Consider the following 19,656-nt stretch of genomic DNA (forward strand, 5'->3'; position numbering starts at 1 on the left):
GAGACAAGTGATATAAATACATCCAAGGGACACCCTTATATTGTTCAGTTGGACACGAAAATTAAATTGTCCTTGACCATTGCAAACAGGCGTCTTAGATATGTCGGAGAAAAAGCAAGACGACATCTTCCCCCCCGAGCCCTACCACGTCGAGTACATCGATAAGGATCAGGGTGTCATTGATCAGGATGCTGTCTTTGGAGAAATCACCGAAGAAGGCCCGAATTATCGCAATGTTCGCGCATCCTCAAATTACATGAGATACTATAGTGAACTAACCATTCCACTAGGTAGGATGGCTCGGGACCACGGCCCTCATGATGAAGACCCAAATCGGTCTAGGAGTTCTTTCGATACCGTTAGCCTTCGACACCCTCGGACTGATCCCGGGAGTCATAGTCCTCTGCGCTATTGCTGTTATTACAACGTGGTCGGACTATATTGTGGGTGTCTTTAAGCTGCGCCATCGGGAGGTATATGGGATTGATGACACGGGAGCACTTATGTTTGGGTATCCCGGCCGGGTCCTTCTTGGGGGGGCATTCTGCCTTTGTGAGTTTATCCTTAAACGATCTAGTACCCCGATCGTACTAATTATTGATAAGATTGGACGTTTGTCGCTGGCTCTGGAATGCTTGGTGTCTCTATCTCCCTTAATGCAGTCTCCACCCATGGCGCGTGCACGGCCGTCTTCGTGGCTGTAGCGGCGATTGTAGGCTTCATGCTTGCTAGCATTCAAACCCTAGCTCGTATCAGCTGGATCGCATGGGTAGGGCTGTTCGGTATTCTTACAGCGAGTAAGAGTCAATCCGCTCAGCTACTTCACAAGAATAATTTCTAACATTACCAACAGTCTTCATCGTCACTATTGCGGTCGGACTACAGGAGCGCCCATATGCAGCCCCACAAGAAGGCGTTTGGGTCTCAGACTATAAGCTCATTGCCAGCCCGACCTTTACACAAGCTATCACTGCCGTGTCCTCAATCGTCTTTGCCTATGCGGGTACTCCTGCCTTCTTCTCAATCGTTTCTGAGATGCGCGAACCCCGCCATTATACCCGATCCCTTGTTATTTGCCAGTCAGTGGTTACTGCGACCTATATCGCCATTGGTTGTGTTGTATACTATTTCTGTGGGTCTTACGTCGCTTCACCAGCTTTGGGCTCCGCTGGTCCGACCGTAAAGAAAATCAGCTATGGCTTTGCGCTACCAGGTCTCTTGATGACCACTCTACTTGTCATCCATGTAAGCTACGACCAAGGGGAAAGGTTGGGAGAGTTTTGATTTACTAATTTTGCTCCCAGTTACCAGCCAAGTATCTTTTCATCCGTATCCTGCAAGGCTCGAGGCACCTGACTGCGAACACAACTATTCACTGGGCCACCTGGCTCGGTTGCACTTCGGGTATCGCTATTATCGCCTATATCATTGCCAGTGCTATTCCCGTGTTCAACGACCTGGTGTCCCTGGTCGGTGCCCTCCTTGGCACTCTCATGTCCTTCCAACCTATGGGCTGCATGTGGTTATATGATAACTGGAGTAAGGGCAAGATCAGTAAATCGCCCAAGTGGATTTTCATGGTCTTCTGGAGCGGCTTTGTTATTCTGTCCGGCACCTTTTTGATGGTTGGGGGCACGTACGGATCAGTTGTTTCCATCATCGACAGTTATAAAAAGTCCGGTGGCTCGGCAGCTTGGTCTTGTGCTGATAACTCCAATTCGGTCTAAGCTGAATTAACGAGGAATGCAAAGCCGATGCTCTTCCTTGCACTCTAAGCCACTGGTGGTGGCTACTTGTCTATATAGGTGTTTGAAGCGGGACTTACTATATCTATAGATGAGTATATACATATTCTAAGAATATAGAAGATACATATTCTTGTATTCGATTACACTCACGTATCTAAGATTATCAAAATGGCATTCAGATTATTAGAATAGCATAATATATAATTTCACCAAGTACTAGTGCACAAGGTATAGAGTCATGTGAAGAAATCCCATGTGATCTCATGTCATGTGTTGACCTTTCTCTCGTAATAAAGCTGAGATTCCTCTGCCTGCAGTGTAGTAGCCAGTCAAGGATTGAACTGGGGCATTTGTCCGTCTTAGTATCTTCCGATTTGCCTTTCATATTGTATATAGATAACGTAGAAAACTATTGGAAAGACTCATGATAACACTCGACACATGTGGTCATAGAGCCCTTTTTCTGGGTCACAGAAATCCAGAGGTCATGGGACTCAGGGCAGTGAATGGATGCGCTGCCCCAGGCAACTTCCAAAGTAGGAACGCCACATGACCTACTGTTTGCATTGTGTTTCTTCTCCCTTTGTTATCCTCCCGTTGCACACACACACACACACATTCTCTCTCCCTCTCCCTCCCTCTTGTTCCTATCTCCCACAACAACCATGCCACGATCTTGCTGTCGTAATGCTAGGCAGCTATAGCTGCGCGGCTTAATTGCCACAACTTCCATTTTGAGGTCTCGCCATCGCTCTGGTGACAGAGCCTGTGTGGCTCACCATGAGCATCTTACCCGGGAGCAATGGGCCACTTCTGCCCTCCATCGAGACAAGTTGTGTCTCAACAGGAGTTACGAGGCCGCCGGTCCTTAATCCATCGCGTCGTCCAGAAGTTGACGACGCTTTGGCGAAACTCACTCGGATTGAGAGACCCTTGGTGAGTTTCCTACGTATTACTATGTTTACGGATGTTCATTCGTATCCTTGTGTAACTCTAGGATTTTTATTAGTCATGCCTTCGGTGATGGGAACTGCTTAGAGCTGTGGTGAACGTGCTTTGCGCATCTGAACCGCTAGACCACATGACGATGCCTCTATGTTCAAATAGACATAAACCTACACCTTCGCGAGGACGCAACAATAAGTTCGCATCTTGGATCAGTCAGATGTTTGTCATGTTGTGTCTCTGGCCCTGCCCCCCTCTGGTGGAATGCGCATACTGGGGGAAAAGGCGAGCCTTCGATTATTTAGCGACGTTGTCCGAAGGGACGTTCCTTGACGCCATATAAACGATTGGATCTAGAGACACTTACCGATTAGCTATCGAGTAGGGGGGACTGTGGGGTGTTGACCAGAGCTTCTGGGAGCTGTAGCTGCCTAAGCCTTGTGGCTGGGACAGGAACCTTTTGCGAAACGGCACATATTGTAAGGGACTTGCTATTTGGGTTGGTTATCATTGGGAGGGAAAAATATCACTGTGTCGATGGGTCATGCTGTAGGTTAAGTACACTAAATTTAGGCGATTCATCTTCCTTCAGAAAATTCTTCGTCTTGACGTTGTGATGTGGGAAGCGGACGTGGAGATCGGTTATCACAGATTGCGGGAGCTGAGCAAGTCACACTTGTATGTACTCTAGTATTCGACATGACATATACGAAAATGTCGCTATCAGTTAGGTGATAGTACAGTGTGCTTAGGAAAAGGGTCCAATCTGGTCATGGGACATTCTGTCACAACTCACCCTTGGTCAAATAGACAACATTATGTACACCAACATAAAGGCGCCCAGTATTTGAGAGATTAACACAAAGGCGATGGACGAGTAACGTGTTATACCAACCCTAGAAAGACATGAAGGTTCTCAACCACAGCACTGTTGCAAGATATATATGCTCCCAGGAAGGACGGTTAAGACTCTCTGGTGAATCTCACCAGAATGGCTTAACCATGCATAGTCTTATCGTGTAGCGTTTATGGTTTGGGTTAAGATTGCACGAGAAAAACATATATTGGCTGCATCTTGCGCATAGGAAGAAATATCCACCAAGTATAGTAACTCAGTTTGTATTCATCACTAAGGGTTCACTTGATGGTCGCGTTTCCACCGGAGTGTCCATTGGTATATGTAGAGTTTGTGTCGCTACATTTGTACCTCACGTCCTCATGTAGTTCGGCAGTCCTCGAGGCAGTATGCAGCGGGGATGTGCACTCTACTTTGCCTCGCCTGTTAAATTACATAGAGAAATACTTAGTGTGAGATATTCACCCCAAAGACTTTGATTCATCTGCATTCATCATTACATGTTCCCGATGGATTGCGAGCCTCTGAGCTATCCAGCAGTCAATGCGTTGACCACAGATACGTGATGATCGACAGACTGCGGATAATGAATGATAATGCAAGGGATGGAACCCGCACATATTATCTACGTACTACATTCCACGAGGCCGCACCCTGTAGATGATATCTCGCAGCCTTGCCCATATCGGAATATTAAAGTTGATGATCTGGTATGTTGGGACAGAGCCGTGCATGATGTTGAATATTTCTCCGCCAGTGGTTGTATTCCACCGATGATCTTGAAGGCGATACGATACATACACAGCATAATTTGGCAGTTCAGCTGGGTTGAGCTAGTCGATGAGAATGGAGTGTGATCCGCGTACAGCCGGGCATTCCGGGCGAAAGCCCTCCATTCCGTGCCTCCAGTCTACCTCCCTAGTGATATTACTTATACCTGTTAAGTTAGTAGGGTCCCAGTATATCTTAAATACTTTACCTATCCACAATCTCGTTTTTATATTTCTCAACCTAATTTATATAAATATCAGCGTCGACTTAATATTACTAAGCCTTCCAAGGTCGATACTATACTATTTCGAGCAATGTACTAACTTAACTAGGCAACTTGGATTGTACGCGGGTCACTACCCATGAGAATAATGGGCGCCGTGAGTGATAATATTGCGCCTCCTATCGAGGAACACCAATGCGAAGGCTGACCGAGGTTCCTGGAACGGCAGACCGATGGCTAAGGGGAAATAAAGGTCAGCCTTGTCATACCCGGCTTTCTCAGTGATCTTCGAGTCACCAAATCTTCCCCCCACAAGTTCCTCGTCAGTCACCTTGTAATTCACATGGGTAACATAATCCTCTTTTGAAGTCAAGCCCTTGGTTACTGGGCTTGCTCCCACGATGTTCCGGTCCAGTATCAGGCAGAATAAACCAGAATGTTATTCCATGTCTCTCGAGAGTGTTTTTAGCAAACCATAGTTTACAATTCTAAAGGTCCTTCCTGATGTGGCGAGTAAATATTAACACGAACAAGAATTATATACAACAAAATTCTAAACTGAGGCTCATTAAACTCATGTTGACTTTGCCTTCGACCCGCGGCTCATATCCGGCCGAACAAGGTATTGGAACTTGAAGAAGTTCAAATAAGCAAGCCCAGTATAAGTAACAGGGACATAGCACGCTCCACGCCGAATCCACCACATAGCCACACGCGCCGCCCAGTCCGGCGACACAATAGCCTTACCCATCTGCGACTCGAAGGCAGCAGGCACAATATGCCGGTAAATAACGCGTGGATCATCGTATAGAGCACGAGCGTAGGGCATAAACGCGCGCTTGGACGCGGAGTATCGTTGCATCTCGGGAATACCCCAAGCAGGATGTATCTCGATCTCACTGCCGACGTACCATATCTCCGGGACTGTCTTACTCGCCCGTCCTTCCCCGGCTGCTTGCTGTTGTAGGAATAACTCGATGAAACGAATGGTCGAATTGCAATTGGAATCCATGGCATCTAGACCCTTGGTGCCATGCGACAGTATGAGGATATCGGCGTCTTCGAGAATTGGACCAACACGCGAGAAATCTTGATGTGTCCAATCTTTCCCGAACCCTATTTTCCGGACGTCTTTCACCCCTTCTGCCAGTAGTTGTTTCTCAATTGCGCGTCCGAAGGCGCCCGATCCGCCTGTGAGGACTACCCTTTTGTTTCGGACGAAGTATGCGGTGCCTGCTACCCAGTCGAAGAGTTTGACCATCGAACCCATGTACCGATCGGGATAAACGTGATGGAGGGCGTGAAACTCGGGGCCGACGAAAAGCCAGCTGCGGTCTTTGGGCACTGTGTCGAAGGCGATGTGGTTCGAGTCTCGGCCGCTCATGGCAATAACTACCATCGTTCTTATAAATTCGAAGGCGGATACCAAGATAAGCGGCGTGGTGTCGGGATCTCCGTTATTATCTGTGATTAAGCTACGGGCGAGGAACCAGCCGAGGACGCTTCCTAGGATTTTGCTGAGCATCTCCAATGGCAACGAAATCCATGCATTCTGCCGTAAGTATCGATTATTGAACTTCAGGGAGCGGTTATAGTAGAGATGGTGGAATTGGTGACACCAAGACAGCCATCGCAAGAACCGCCATTGTGACTTCGACCACTGGTGGAGGAGGTAATGGGCCGTATCGAAGAAAACCGAGCCGGTTATGTAGAGGTAGAAGAACGACACGGCAAATGAAAGCGGAGACATGATTGACTAACAATAGGCTTGTGCTGTACTGGTTTCATCCTTGGAGTCATTCTGGCGAATCGATATAAATAAGGATTCTGGGAGAGTAGAACAAGCATTGGAGAGAAAGAACAGTTTCAGGGACCTCTGAGACACCAGCATCGCCACGAGGCGTAGTCGATATCAGGTTACCTAACCCCATCGTGAGGCCACTGCTCTGAGACATGCCTCTTGGCTTTGGTGACGTGATCTACTCGCGGGTCACTGGGATTTGGTTCGAGGTTGCTGCCCTGGAGGTTTGGAGCATGTGTTAAGTGCAACTTCATGTTTCGGTAGTTCTATTACGTGCCTTTAAGTTGTATTTAGATGCTCATATCTTCCATTTCTGTCAGCCTACTCATAAGAAACATTTATCGAAGTTTGTGTTGAAATATTATCACACTACAATGATCAGCCAAGAACCTCCATCGGCCACTAAAGCTGTATAAGAAAGTGCCAAGTCGAAGTAGGGTTGTGATAATCCATTACCCTACCGATGGTAAGGTCCAAAAGGTCACTTCATGGCTGTGTCCACTGTGGCAGAACAAACGATTTCCTTGTATCAGATCCAACCACGAAGATCGCTGAATGGCGGCGATCCGAAGGGGGAAGAGATACCGAGGTGATCCCCTCGTTGTAGCAAATACCACAGGATGGGATTTCGTTGTTACAGCCAGTCTCCCACATCAATTGATAGCAGCCTAGCAAACCCTAGCGCTACCCATTCACCCAAAGACACCAACATACCCTCCGAAATCCATCCAAGGGTCCAAATTCTCCACTCAGTTTACATGCTACATCTGGCTAGTGCAATATTATGAACGGAGTAAACATTCCGTAGTTTGGCGGTGACACCTCGCCATGTTTGAGACTTATCCCGATATGTACGGAGTAGTATCCCAGGAATTAAATCGGAACGGAGATCCATAGCTCAGTTCCGATCTCCGACCAGACGTTACTGAATCAGGGAGAAGCGCCAGCCAACGTGGATCTGCGACGCGGTTGGGCGTATTTTTTTCCTGTTCCAGATTAGTTCATGTCGATGTACTGAGTTGTCACAGCAGGGTCCAGGAAGCCAATGTTTTAGTGGCCTTGGTTCCGTTTCACATCCAGAAGGAAAGTGGTTGCGGTGAACCCTATTCACAAGGACGTTTCGGATTTCCCCGTTGGGCGGAATCGGCCTTACTCCACCAAGTGCTAGTTTCTAGAATGGTGCTTCTCTAGTGTCATTGCTGGACATTGGAGTTAATTTGCTCATTGCACGTCAATTGCTACGGCAGTAAGGTACAGGCAAGAATTGACATAATTGAAACATACCCTCAAGAGACAGCCAAAATAAGGGCCTACCTAGAATAATCCTCGGTATTAGATCTGAGAAATCTCGGCGGCATGTTTTCACAAACCACAAAGCGAGACACCATTAAAAACCAAGGGTGGAATAGTCTGCCCCACAAAACGATTAAATGTGGAGCCAAGCTTAAAATAAGTCTGTTTAACGGGGAGCCGTTCGGCCTATCGGAGACTCAACCCTTTCTTCAGCCCTAAAACACCGCGTGGCAGTGCACACGAATACGAATGCGGATTGGATAATGGCTGCCTACCCCCGACGAAGATTTCAATTCAGTAGGGGGGTGGCTGTGGTGTGACGAGCATATTTGAAGTGCAGGTTGTGATTATGATAAGACGGATTAGGAAATGTGGATATCCATTACTCAATCTGTGTTAAATAGCGCCCAGAAAGGGCGTGGTGTGGGATTGAAGGATCTATAATACGAACCCGTATAGCTTCACAAAGTCGGCATGGTGCAGGATCACGTTACTTGGAGGGGGATCAATTCAATGGCTGCCTATAATCCAAGGTAGTATTTCCTAACACTCTTAGACTGCCAGATGCTACATCTCCATTTTATTTGCCCACTGCTGTATAGTCTCGTTTCTATGCGTGAGGTTGTAACTAGCCTGTGCATATCGGAGTTCAAAGCTTCCTTGTTCTTCAAGTCCGACAGAATCTAGCCCATGGTGATCCCCTGTTAGTCACCCTACCATTCGCTGCTCCGAATTATGGACAGAACTACGTTGTAATTCCCTCGTAATTGTTCTTGGTCAAGGCTGCAGATGCATAGTCATGTCACATTTTAATTGTCGTTACTCCATAGGAGTCAAGCCTTCCTACAGATTCGCCGTATTGCCGACGATAGGCGTTCGTCCTATATATGCCTCGGTACAGCTCTGGCGAACAACGGTCCTCTAATGAACCAACGAGAAAGGATATATCCTAAAGTCGTTGGTCTTTAAAACCAGACAAAATTTGTGGTTTAGCCCTGCTTCTCCCTAATATGTTAACTCTTCAACTTAACAAACGGATCGAATGCCTTTGGTACTAGAGTGTGTCCCATCCCGGAGTTCTTCCACCCGGTCCAGGCCAAATCCTGTATGCGGTGGTTAGCGACTTCACTAAGATTCGTATGAAGTGCAGGTATACTGACAGGGTTCGGATAATCGCAGCGGTTAATAAACACTGTTCCGGCATCAAGCAGCTTGAGGAGCCTTTCACCAGTTGCTAGATCTTGAGTCCACACACTGGCAGTCAGGCCGTAGTCGCTGTCGTTCATCAATTGCACCGCTTCCTCGTCCGAGGATACTCGCATAATAGGGAGCACGGGTCCAAATGTTTCCTCCTTCATGACGACCATATCGTGGTTCACCTGTGTTAATTCCGTAGGCACCACGTAGTTACCCTCTCGCGGTGCGCTGGTAAAGGTCGGATTACGAGACGTAGAATTGACGGCACCCTTGGCTAACGCATCTTGGATCTGGGAGTTAGCCGACTTCTGAGCCGCGCGTGAGATTACTGGGCCGACGTTGACTGTCTTACCGCTGAGATCTCCAGGTTTATATCTGGAACTTTTGTCAGCGTCAAGAATTCACAACTGGTCTGTGGGCCACTAAATACTGACTGGGCCAACTCCTTTTGTACCTCTGCTACAAAAGCGTCATGGATGTCGGTGTGCACGTAAACACGCTCAACGGCGCAGCAGCGTTGACCTGCATTGAAGACTGCGCCATCCAGCAATTGCTCCGCAACATATCGTATATCTGCGTCCGGTCTCACGTACGCAGGGTCGTTCCCACCGAGCTCTAGACTAACTGGAACGAAGCGGCTCGCGGTCGCTTCACGTATCCAGCGACCGCCTTGTGTTGAGCCAGTGAAGGTAACCAGATTTATGTCTGGAATTTTCACTAAACTCTTTCAAGACTTTCGTACTTCCCGAATGGATGACCTGCAGGACAGCGGGAGGCAGTCCAGCTTCGTCAAAGATCTCCTTGATGCGGTCGCCCACCAATGGAGCCTGCGGCGATGGTTTCAATATAACTGGATTTCTGGCGAGCAAGGCGGGGATTAAGGAATTGACTATGATCAAGTAAGGGAACTAAACGATCAGCATCCATGGGATCAATGAGGTGGCATAAGTTAAACCGTAACTCACATTCCAAGCAAAGATAATTAGGATCCGCCCGACAGGTTCCTTTTCTATCCAGCGTCTGAAGCCCGCTTCTGACTGTCCTGGTATTGGCTGGAGAGCGTCCTCGGCTATCTTCAAGAGGTAGTCAGCGCGCTTTTGCATCGTTTCTACCTCCTTCGCGCCAAACGCAATTGGCCGGCCCATCTGAACGGTCAATTCCTCTCCGAGACTCTGCTTGCGTTCCTGAATCAGGCCTAACGCTTTGGTTACGATCTCCTTTCGCTGCGCAAAGGGCATTTTTCGGAACGTGAGATAGGCTTAGGCCGCGTCCCGACAAACATTCTCCGCTTCGGGGGTGGTGGTTTCACCTCTCTCGTAGACGACCGTGTTTGTTGATGGGGAAAGGGTGCATATCAATCCGGAATGCGCTGTACCCTGATCTTTTGCAAGGCATAATATGCTAAATCGACATTCTAGGTCCAAGCGACTGCTCTTAGCTATCCAAATATATCTTCCAGCCTCCATCGTTATAGTGCCAAGGGTTGAACCATGGACGCTGGGGATAAGACCGACCAGGAGATAGAGATGGGAGGCTACCTCTCCGATCACTACACAAGTAAGTAGAATATCCTGCAATAACTGAATTACATGTAGTAATAAGTCAACCACAGCTGCTGATGGGTTCTACGAACTACGGAAGAACTTCTCTCTCCTGTCGGCGATTGGGATGGGCTTCTCGCTCGCTAACTCCTGGTTTGGTATATCTACAGCTTTGGCCACTGGAATTGAATCGGGAGGTTCCGTGCAAGTTGTCTATGGTCTCATCATAATCACAATTGTTTATGGATGTATCGCAGTTTCCCTTGCCGAGCTGTCCTCTTGATAGCAAGGCCGGTGCGATCGTTCTTACATCAATGATTATTCTCACAGGATGCGGGTGCCTAATCGCCTCCCACACATGGCAGACGCGCTTATGTTGGTCCTTCGCTCGAGACAACGGGCTTCCTGGGTCGAAGTACCTTTCCCAAGTTCATCCGACCCTGCTGGTGCCGGTCTGGAGCCATCTGGTTAGCACTATGATCGTTAGCATTCTCGGGTGTCTATACTTGGGATCGTACACCACGTTTAACAGCATGGTTACCGCCGCTGTCTTTCTACTGTACGCTTCATACAGTAGTCCAGTAATATGGCTGCTGATCAAGGGACTGTCTAACATTCAACGTGGACCATTTTGGCTCGGGGTGGTTGGGCGCTGTTGCAATTACGTCTTACTCGCCTGGTTACTATTTAGTCTTGTGGTTAGTATCCCTTCTGCTTGTTCTTTGTTAACCCCCCCCTCTCTCTTTCCTTTGCCTTTGTCCGTAACGATAATATTTAACTTGATTTTGCTTGCCCTATAGATATAAGCTAGCATATTGCAGATGTACTCATTCCCCCCTTCCTACCCAGTTACAGCGAGCAATATGAACTACGTGTGTGCTGTATATTTCGTCACTTTAATTGTTATCCTCACGTGGTGGATCTTGAACGCTAGGAAGAATTTCACACTGCATTAATCAACACTCCCACTCTTTGCGACAGGCATTCCACCCACGAGACGATATGATATAAACCTAGTACTCCCGCAGGAATATATGTCTTACCTTGAGTTCATTAGCATTTTTGTAAGCATTTATCGTGTTCCCTGACACATCGTTTGTCATTGACCTTGTATTGTCTCTAAAAGCACAAAGAATGTAGTCAAGAAATATCAGAATGATAGATAGATAGGTACGTTTGAGGTGCGAATCCTATCGCCGCATATAATTTACGTCCAAGGAGCCCTATACTTCGACTTCTTAACTTGTACACACACAACGAAGAATGCTAGGAATACGATGTTCAGGGCGCAACTTTGACACCATATGGTTGTTCTAGTCGATTGGGATTGGCAAACAATATGTACCGATGTCGGCCTAGCTATTCGGCTATGCTATGTTAGGTACATGTCTTCCAACAATGCATGACGACGGGATTCATCTTCCGCTCGCTATATACGTTTCAAATTGTATGATACCTCGATGAAAAGAAGCCACCTGGCCTGCGCCGTGATGCTATGCAAGGAAACCGGCAACCGAGTACGGTCGACGAATATGAACAAATAACCAAGCGTGCTATACAGGACCACAGGTGAATGCACCATGGACCTTGCCGGTTCGGTAGTTATTCCTCTAAAAATAGTGTGAGTACGCGTGATGGTCTAGATCCCGGGGAGGTGTGGCTTAACTTACTATATCCTGAATACTGGCATATAGGCCACAAACCAAGACAGCCACGCCGAAGAGGAAAACTAATGCGTTGACAACACTGCGAAGTAGGTTCTCCTTGGAGTACCATTTCCCCTTACGGAGGAACATGAACCACATCACTGGAGGCAAGTAGAAAGAGAACCCAGACGTGAAAAGAGATGAAATGATGGATAACAGGTCTGAAAAGAAAGGGATGGCTTCAGCGATGACCCATGCTATTACCGTAATGACGGTGATAAGAGTAAGCCACGTAATCCAACCCCCAGTCGTATTAATATATCTGGTGATACTGTTGCTATATATCCGTTGATGGATTAAGCGACCGGCGACAATTGTGTTGATCGAGCCCGAGATAAAAATAACCGGAAGTGCTATACCAAATGCAACCTTGCTAACTAGCGGGCCGGCCGATAGAAGCGCGGGAGACTCGACGTCCGGTCCGACGAAGGCATAGATGGTCGCGCCCGTAATAGTATAGATCGCTATTTGCAAGAGGCCGAGCGCCCAGATTGACTTCTTATAGTCCTTGGGGGTATGCATTTCATCCATGAAGGAAAATTGGGTGGTGGCGAAAGAATAGGCAAATATGATGTTGCTAATGGCTATGAAACCTTCGGCAAAATTCGGATTTCCTTGGGGTACCGGGGACCAGTTCACTGCTGACAGTCCACCGGGGGTATTCGAAGATTTGATTCCCGTCGCAATGATAGTAATACCAATTGCGGCAATGATGGATGCGAAGTCGACATATCCAAGCCAGGCCACATCGGCAAAAGACGAGGGAATTGACAGCAACAGCAGGATGATGGCGGAGACGCCGCCAAACAGAAGAGAGCAAATATCGCTTCCAGTAATGTGACGAAAGGCGATGGTGCCGGTTAAGCAATGCGACCCTGTTACAAAAACGCATGACAAGATGAGCATGACTGTGAATGCTTCATATCCAAAACGTCCTGCCATTAAAGTCCCAACATCACCATAATGTCGTATGGATGGATGGGCCAGTTTCAGTTCCCCAATGATGTAGGACGTGTATATCGCAAGCATACCAATCCCAACCGTGCATATCACACCAGCTACCATTCCAAGGGTGGCAAAGGCCGACGGAATTGACAGGGCACCTAATGCAATCGCTTCGACGATCAATAGGACTGTGAGTTGTACCCATCCAACCCGATGGTATTTTATTTCACCGGCCTCGATGATGCGTTGTTCGACATCATCCACTGTCTTAGTGATCTTGCCATGGGAAAACGAAACTTCAGAGGCGGGAGAGTCTGGCCACTCGATCTTTTCCTTGCGTGTGCTGTTGCGGTCTGCCTCATGGCCTGTGACAGCATCCGTGATCTCGTCCTGGTTCCTCATGCTGTCAAGATATGTTTAAACGTGTGATGCAGAGGAAGGAAAAAGGAGGAATTGCGCATGAATTGCAACCCAGCCGATCGGAATTCAAAGCACTGACGGACGAGACGCTATTTGACGGTAGCATCGAATTGGCACGAGGAGATCATTACAGGGTCACACGGAGATCTCCGGGGGAATTGCATTATGGGTATTAGATCCCATGCCCCATCAGCCGTATGCAAGACAGCCCTTGCATTGGTCGCGATGGCCTCGATTATACACGGGAAGTCTTTGAAATGACGTATCAGACTAGGGGGATGTTGAGCTCATCTCCGCATCCGGGGTTCGTTCCAACGCCTTAATCAGCGCGGTTCGCTCAATGATTGGTTCCTAGCCAGATATGATTGCGGACCGACCCACTGTACTAACCAAATCGGACATAGTGCATTCCAGTCCATTATCCGCGCCTGCAACCAGCCTGTTCAGTAGGCTCTAGATCTGGTCGACTCACAAGCTTCTATGAGAACCTTGAGCTTTAACATATGCTCGCGGTATATAGAAATTCCACTATCATCTTTTTCTGCCGTTCTTACGTTAAGTTCGCCGTCCCTTGCCGAATTTATGCAGTCATACTAGCCCGAGGAATGCTAGACCGAGTCACTGACATAACGTACTATACCACGGCGGGTTGTACTAGAATTGCACAGCCGTGCGGATGCTGACCCTATCATACCCGACCCGCCGCGGATACTGAACCCCCAATCTGCATCCGCACCGCGGTGGATGCCGTGCGGATTTGCAACGATGAGTTGTACTACTTCCGACATTATAAATAAAGTTCATAATCTGCACCAATGTCAACAGAGAACAGCTATATCTAACGAGGGTTATTAGCCATATTATCATCTCGAGATATTGTCCGGTGGTATCCAGCATTTCAATGCGGGGATTGAGTTTCAGCGTCGGCTAAGGAGGCTCGGAATCAATTCCGTGAAAGCAGTCCCCTCTGGTTGAGGACTATCCCGCTTACTCACTATATCTGTTTCAAGCCAAAATAACCTGGGTCATTATCGACAAAATAGGGTCAGATAGGCAGGATCGTCACCTTATGAGAATGATAAGCTGACGGCGACGCGTATCGCTCAACTTTATGTCTGAAGTTTCGGATCTCGCGGCTTGGACTAGCTTCAGTCAGCCACGTTTACTTGCACACCCCTTACGTATATTCCATTAACACCGACTTTTCGGTAACGAATCTCTCGGTCAGATCTAACTATCTACGTGGCCTCGGTGATCTATGTCCCTTACTTCCGGGCTACACGTGGTCAAAGAAAGCACAGTGTGGGCAGAAGCTTCCTTGGCACTTCTTTTGCCCACGCTTAACCATCAAACCCCTTGCGTTAGTGATACGAGACTCTAGTTCTCAATAGCCATTAGAGTTTACCTCCGTATCTATTTACAGCTGGTATCAATTCTTTGCTGTGAATTGTGTTTCATTGCAAATGGCCATTGAGGCTTGTCATCACCAACTCGTTTGGCCTTCCTAGAAATGAGGACTTAGCGAGAGGTGGTATCCATAAATCGGGCGCTCGTATTTACGGCTTCCGGTTCTAGACGATCTTACGAGATGAATATATACACCTCAGTCAAATGTGCTACAGCTGCGATGTAATCTATCCTATTAAAGAGTACGACCTGTGAGTGTATGCGAGACGCTCAATCTGATGTCAATCTTCCAGAAGGTGGGTTCAAATCGGCTACGGACAAACATTTATGTGTCTACCTTTTAGTATCAGCGGCTCTTGTGACTTTGACCTGCACACTCAGGCTTCCTTGCATGGTTACATTTACCTAGATGAAGGCGTTACATGTCGTGTAGATTTAAGGACGTTTATCATGCATTTGCGTGCTCTAATATCTGGGCGTAGTTCTCGAAACTAACCCGAAAAGCAATTTGAGTAAACTATGATCACAGTAGGTCAAGTATATCACGCAGTTTAAGCAAATCTCTGCACTTATAGTGTTAGACTTGGTGGGTCGCTGTTGGCATCATATGCTAAATTTTTTGATGTGCCCGTTTACTCAATTTGATCCGCTATAGGATTGGCACTAATAGTCTCCCGCACCCGTGATCGATCGTCAATGAATCTGAAGGTAAGACCCTTAACGATATCTCCACTATCCACGATATGTATCTCACACCTCACGACCTCATACTGGTCAGTCTCGTAGTACCGGAGTTGTTCTTCCTCCTCTTCAGAGTTGACTTCGTATGCCCACCCATTAACAACGGATGAGGAGGGACCATCTATAAGAGCTTTATATTTTCCGCCCCACATCTTCATCTTACCACCTTTGACCGTGGCTTGTTGAAGGACAGGTAGTACGGGGAGACAGATTTTCCGTGCAAGCGTCTCGGGGTCGGTAAGTGTTCCATAAAAGAAGTACCAAACAGGGTACTGGTTCTGAGTAGGAAGGAATATTTGATTCGTACTTGGAGCACGATTATGCGGAAGGGTAGTATCAATATCGGAGCCGAGGCTAGGTGATATGCTGTAGTTGGAGAGGTGCTTATCTGCCATATTGACTCGAATAAAGGTAGGTGCATAGTTTGAAAATGCTGAGAGTATTGCCAGCCTGGTAGTGCCCTTGATAAGACAGAAGCTGGCATCACCAAGTTCTCCTTCCCCTCTTTTTAGAAGTGGTCGTTCCAGCAGCCCTGCAATCTGCTGTATAATTGAAGGGCTGTTCAATGGCCCTTCGAGCTTAACGAGATAAGTCGTTGTATAGTCACACCTCTGTGCCTTGAGCTGAGTAGTCGGTCTGTGGCTATGGACCAGTCCAGTTTCGAGAATGTTGCTCTCATTCTCGTTCTCAGCCTCGAGGGCTAGGTTCTCGAGTTCAGTGAGGAGATCCATCTCAAAACGTAAGTTCGCTAAGCCGTAAAATAGGCCTCTTTATTCTAAGATCGGTGCCAAACGATGTGGCCAGAAAGACGATGTGATCAGGAAAACGATGGAGAATGAAAGCCAGGAAGGGAACTTTGGGATTTCGTCATACATGTAAGTGTTCCAATTACGTTTGTGATGACTCACGTATAAAGATAAATTTTGATGTAATATCAACTTGAGCACAAAAAGGCTGTGACGCTCACATGACTTTATATAGTATGGCAGTACCTACTATCTCCTCGATGTCTAAGAATAGACTATTATCAAATATATAACTGTCATAACATCCCTAGATGCCAACGATCCAGTGCATCTCTCTTCCAGATCTATCCAGCTCAGGATAAGGAGATTCTTTCGTATAGGGGTGTGGTTTGAAACTTTGTCTTCTTCACATTATCTTTTGTATGTAGCAGTAAAAGCAAATTAATTTGCAAACAAAAGTACTTCTATGTTGTAAGATAATTGATAGTGCGACTAATATAATCTTGGCGTGAATACTCCTTGAGTCATCTTGATGATACCTTAATCTATTGATATAACTTTCAGAGAAGCTTTCAACTGTGAATGGCAGGTGATAATTCAATAAGAGGCACAATCACGAACAAAAAATAGGCGGAAATATGCAATAAAGCATGCTACTAATGAAACTTTTAGTCTACTATACATTATCAATCAAGTGCTACTCTTGCTAAGGGCAGGTAGATGCTCTCCATAGGAGCTCTATTTCCTGTTCGAAGGTTCCATACAAGATGCGGGATTGGATAAGCCGAGAACAATAGACATGGATATATGATGAACTTGCAATAATCTTAAAACCCGGCGGGTGCATTTGTTTTGTTTGAACCTACACCTGAGATAGACAATTCGTGTAAAACTACACATAGGGAAGGCTGATAGTATGGATTTGAGGAGGTCGTTTTTGAAATTATATACCAATTCGACCTCAGCAGAAACCTGGAATCTGAGTTCCAACCGCCATGATAAACTAAGTTGACTGTCTAGCTTCCTTTGTAACTCAGGTCTGTTAAGGTCTGAATGTTAGAACAATAGAAGGGGCAGCGATAGTAGCCATCCCAGTTCCCCTTCGGTGTTTAATAACCTTCTGTTCCTTATTCTCCACTGAAGTGCTGTGGCTACGGTATAACGGTCTCGGAGAGATGAAATCCTTCGATATCTTCCTTTCAAGTGTGCCCGAGTTTCAATAAACATAGAGATTCGTCTGGGTGTTGTATAGAATCGCTTTATTTTAGTCAAGTATTTGTTACCATGAACCGTGTTAAAAGGTTCGAATGCACACATATTAGTAGTACTTGGATATCATGCACAACTTTCCAGTTGTCATACTCGCACTATACGGTATAGAGTTTGCTAAATAGAGTGATTTCCGGTAGACCTTTACTCTAAAAGCATTTATGGGATGTGCAACTTAATGCTTAACTGTTTACCCGACAACGACCACACGGCCTTGGACATATCAACTACCTAGATTATACCTTTATTGCTGCTCCTACAACTTAATATCTCATAGAAAAGATTTAGGGTCATCCAAGTACCCGTTTCACTACCAACGCTGTCCGTTCAACGATCAAATCGATATCTGCTTTGGTAGCATTGTATGGCGGCGCAATCTGGATAATATCGCCATTCTTTCCATCTGCAACCCCTGTACCAGGGATGAAGGAAATTGAGTACTCCGATAATCCAGTCTTGTGGATCACAGGTGCGATTTTCTGCTCAGCCAAGAATGGCTCCTTGGTCTCTTTATTCTTCACAAATTCGATCTACGATGATATTAGCAAGTCTTTGCCGGCTCCAGGGACATTCCGACACTCGGATTAGGGGCGGGCCAATACTCACACCCCAGAAAAAGCCACGACCACGGATGTCGCCTACATGTTTGTGGTCGCCAAGCTGTTCTTTCAGACGGTTACCCAGATACTCGCCCAAACTCCGGACGTTCTGAAGCAGATTCTCTTCCTTGATAATTTTCTGAACTTCATAGGCGGCTGCGCATGCGACTGGATGGCCCTGGTATGTTTGACTGTGTACGAATGCGCCAGTTCCTTTGTCCAGAGCTTGAACAACCCTCTTGTTGACCAGTAGAGCTCCGATCGGAGCGTAGCCACCTCCCAACCCCTTGGCAACCGTCTGGAGATCGGGCACAACGCCTTCTTGCTCCCATGCGTGGAGCGTGCCACAGCGGCCCATGCCGCTCATCACTTCGTCAAGGATAAACAACGCTCCGTGGCGATCACAAACCTCCTTCATCGCCTGAAGATATCCCGCGACGGGAGGGACACAACCCAATGTCTGTGAGCGTGTGCGTTAGATAATCGAACAAAATATCGAGATAGAAACTCACTGTTCCTGAAACAGTTTCAGCGACAAACGCGCACACGTTACTTGCGCCAACGGCTTGAAATTCATCTTCCAGTTCTTGTGCCAGTCGGGCAACATAGTCTTCGTCAGATTCTTCTGCTCTCTTTCCTCTGTATGAGTAACATGGGGACACGTGGGAAACATTGGTAGTCAGTATTGGTGCATAAGGTGCCCGACGCCCAACATGTCCTCCCAATGAAAGGGATCCAAGAGTGTTCCCATGATAGCTCTGCCGACGGGCGATAAATCGGGTTCTGGACGGTTCCGGGTTTGGTAGTTCGAGAAAGTATTGACGTGCCATTTTTAATGCCGCCTCAATCGCTTCGGTACCTGATGGCGCCATGAGCTACAGGCTCCGATGAGATGGGATCATCTAAGAATGACATACCAGAGCTGACAATAAAAGCTTTAGATAGTTGATTTTGTGTCGATTCGGATAACAACGTGGCCAACTTTTCCGACGCCTTACTCGTGAAGAATGGAGCGTAGATATAGCTGAAGCTTTGCAACTGACGCATTATGGCATTATTGACGCGGGAGTTGTTGTGACCGATACAAGCCACTGCAGCACCACCGCTGGCGTCGAGAATCTCCCGTCCACCCTCGGCAATGAGGTAGTTCCCATTGCTGCTTACTATCGTCGGAGGTTTCGTGTCCAGTTTTGAGTGAAGGATAGCACTTTTATCTCCACTCTCCAGGTTAGTAGATGTGTGGTTTTGTTCGCCATCGCGCTGCTTCTCTGCTTCCACCAGCTTATGCTTTCCGGTGGTCAGGGAGAATCGGCGAAGGGAAATGCACCCTTTCCGAGCTCGTGTGGCATTGGACAGCGACCGGGTCACTGTGGAACGCATGACTATGTTAATACTGCTTCCAAGATGGTCGAAGAACATCTGGGTTAAAGGAAAATCGACCCGACGAA

The 19,656-nt window shown here is 47.1% G+C and overlaps 6 protein-coding genes across 6 annotated transcripts; 1 reads left to right on the plus strand and 5 right to left on the minus strand.

Annotated features, from left to right (window-relative positions):
* Positions 1–100: 100 nt before the first annotated feature.
* Positions 101–1,727, plus strand: AO090010000524 (uncharacterized protein; the record flags this gene model as incomplete). Its single annotated transcript, XM_001827451.3, has 5 exons — positions 101–235; positions 291–552; positions 606–797; positions 854–1,245; positions 1,305–1,727. 5 exons carry the CDS (start codon positions 101–103, stop codon positions 1,725–1,727), a joined length of 1,404 nt encoding a protein of 467 aa, XP_001827503.1.
* Positions 1,728–5,117: 3,390 nt separating this feature from the next.
* On the minus strand, positions 5,118–6,293 carry AO090010000522 (uncharacterized protein; the record flags this gene model as incomplete). The annotated part of the gene is made up of 1 exon (XM_001827450.1): positions 5,118–6,293. The coding sequence occupies one exon, from the start codon at positions 6,291–6,293 to the stop codon at positions 5,118–5,120; it is 1,176 nt and encodes a 391-aa protein (XP_001827502.1).
* Positions 6,294–8,650: 2,357 nt separating this feature from the next.
* AO090010000521 (uncharacterized protein) lies at positions 8,651–10,300 on the minus strand (the record flags this gene model as incomplete). Its single annotated transcript, XM_023233615.1, is given in 5 exon segments — positions 8,651–9,209; positions 9,269–9,539; positions 9,553–9,742; positions 9,800–10,057; positions 10,115–10,300. 5 exon segments carry the CDS (start codon positions 10,298–10,300, stop codon positions 8,651–8,653), a joined length of 1,464 nt encoding a protein of 487 aa, XP_023094213.1.
* A 1,628-nt stretch (positions 10,301–11,928) lies between these two features.
* AO090010000520 (uncharacterized protein) lies at positions 11,929–13,428 on the minus strand (the record flags this gene model as incomplete). Its single annotated transcript, XM_001827448.1, has 2 exons — positions 11,929–11,985; positions 12,046–13,428. 2 exons carry the CDS (start codon positions 13,426–13,428, stop codon positions 11,929–11,931), a joined length of 1,440 nt encoding a protein of 479 aa, XP_001827500.1.
* Positions 13,429–15,485: 2,057 nt separating this feature from the next.
* Positions 15,486–16,325, minus strand: AO090010000519 (gamma-glutamylcyclotransferase family protein; the record flags this gene model as incomplete). Its single annotated transcript, XM_001827447.1, has 1 exon — positions 15,486–16,325. The coding sequence occupies one exon, from the start codon at positions 16,323–16,325 to the stop codon at positions 15,486–15,488; it is 840 nt and encodes a 279-aa protein (XP_001827499.1).
* Positions 16,326–17,899: 1,574 nt separating this feature from the next.
* AO090010000518 (uncharacterized protein) lies at positions 17,900–19,588 on the minus strand (the record flags this gene model as incomplete). Its single annotated transcript, XM_001827446.3, has 4 exons — positions 17,900–18,139; positions 18,216–18,668; positions 18,721–19,067; positions 19,126–19,588. The coding sequence occupies 4 exons, from the start codon at positions 19,586–19,588 to the stop codon at positions 17,900–17,902; spliced, it is 1,503 nt and encodes a 500-aa protein (XP_001827498.1).
* Between the last annotated feature and the right edge of the window lie 68 nt (positions 19,589–19,656).

This window comes from Aspergillus oryzae, chromosome 8 (assembly GCF_000184455.2).
Source record: "Aspergillus oryzae RIB40 DNA, chromosome 8".
NCBI classification, from domain to species: domain Eukaryota; kingdom Fungi; phylum Ascomycota; class Eurotiomycetes; order Eurotiales; family Aspergillaceae; genus Aspergillus; species Aspergillus oryzae.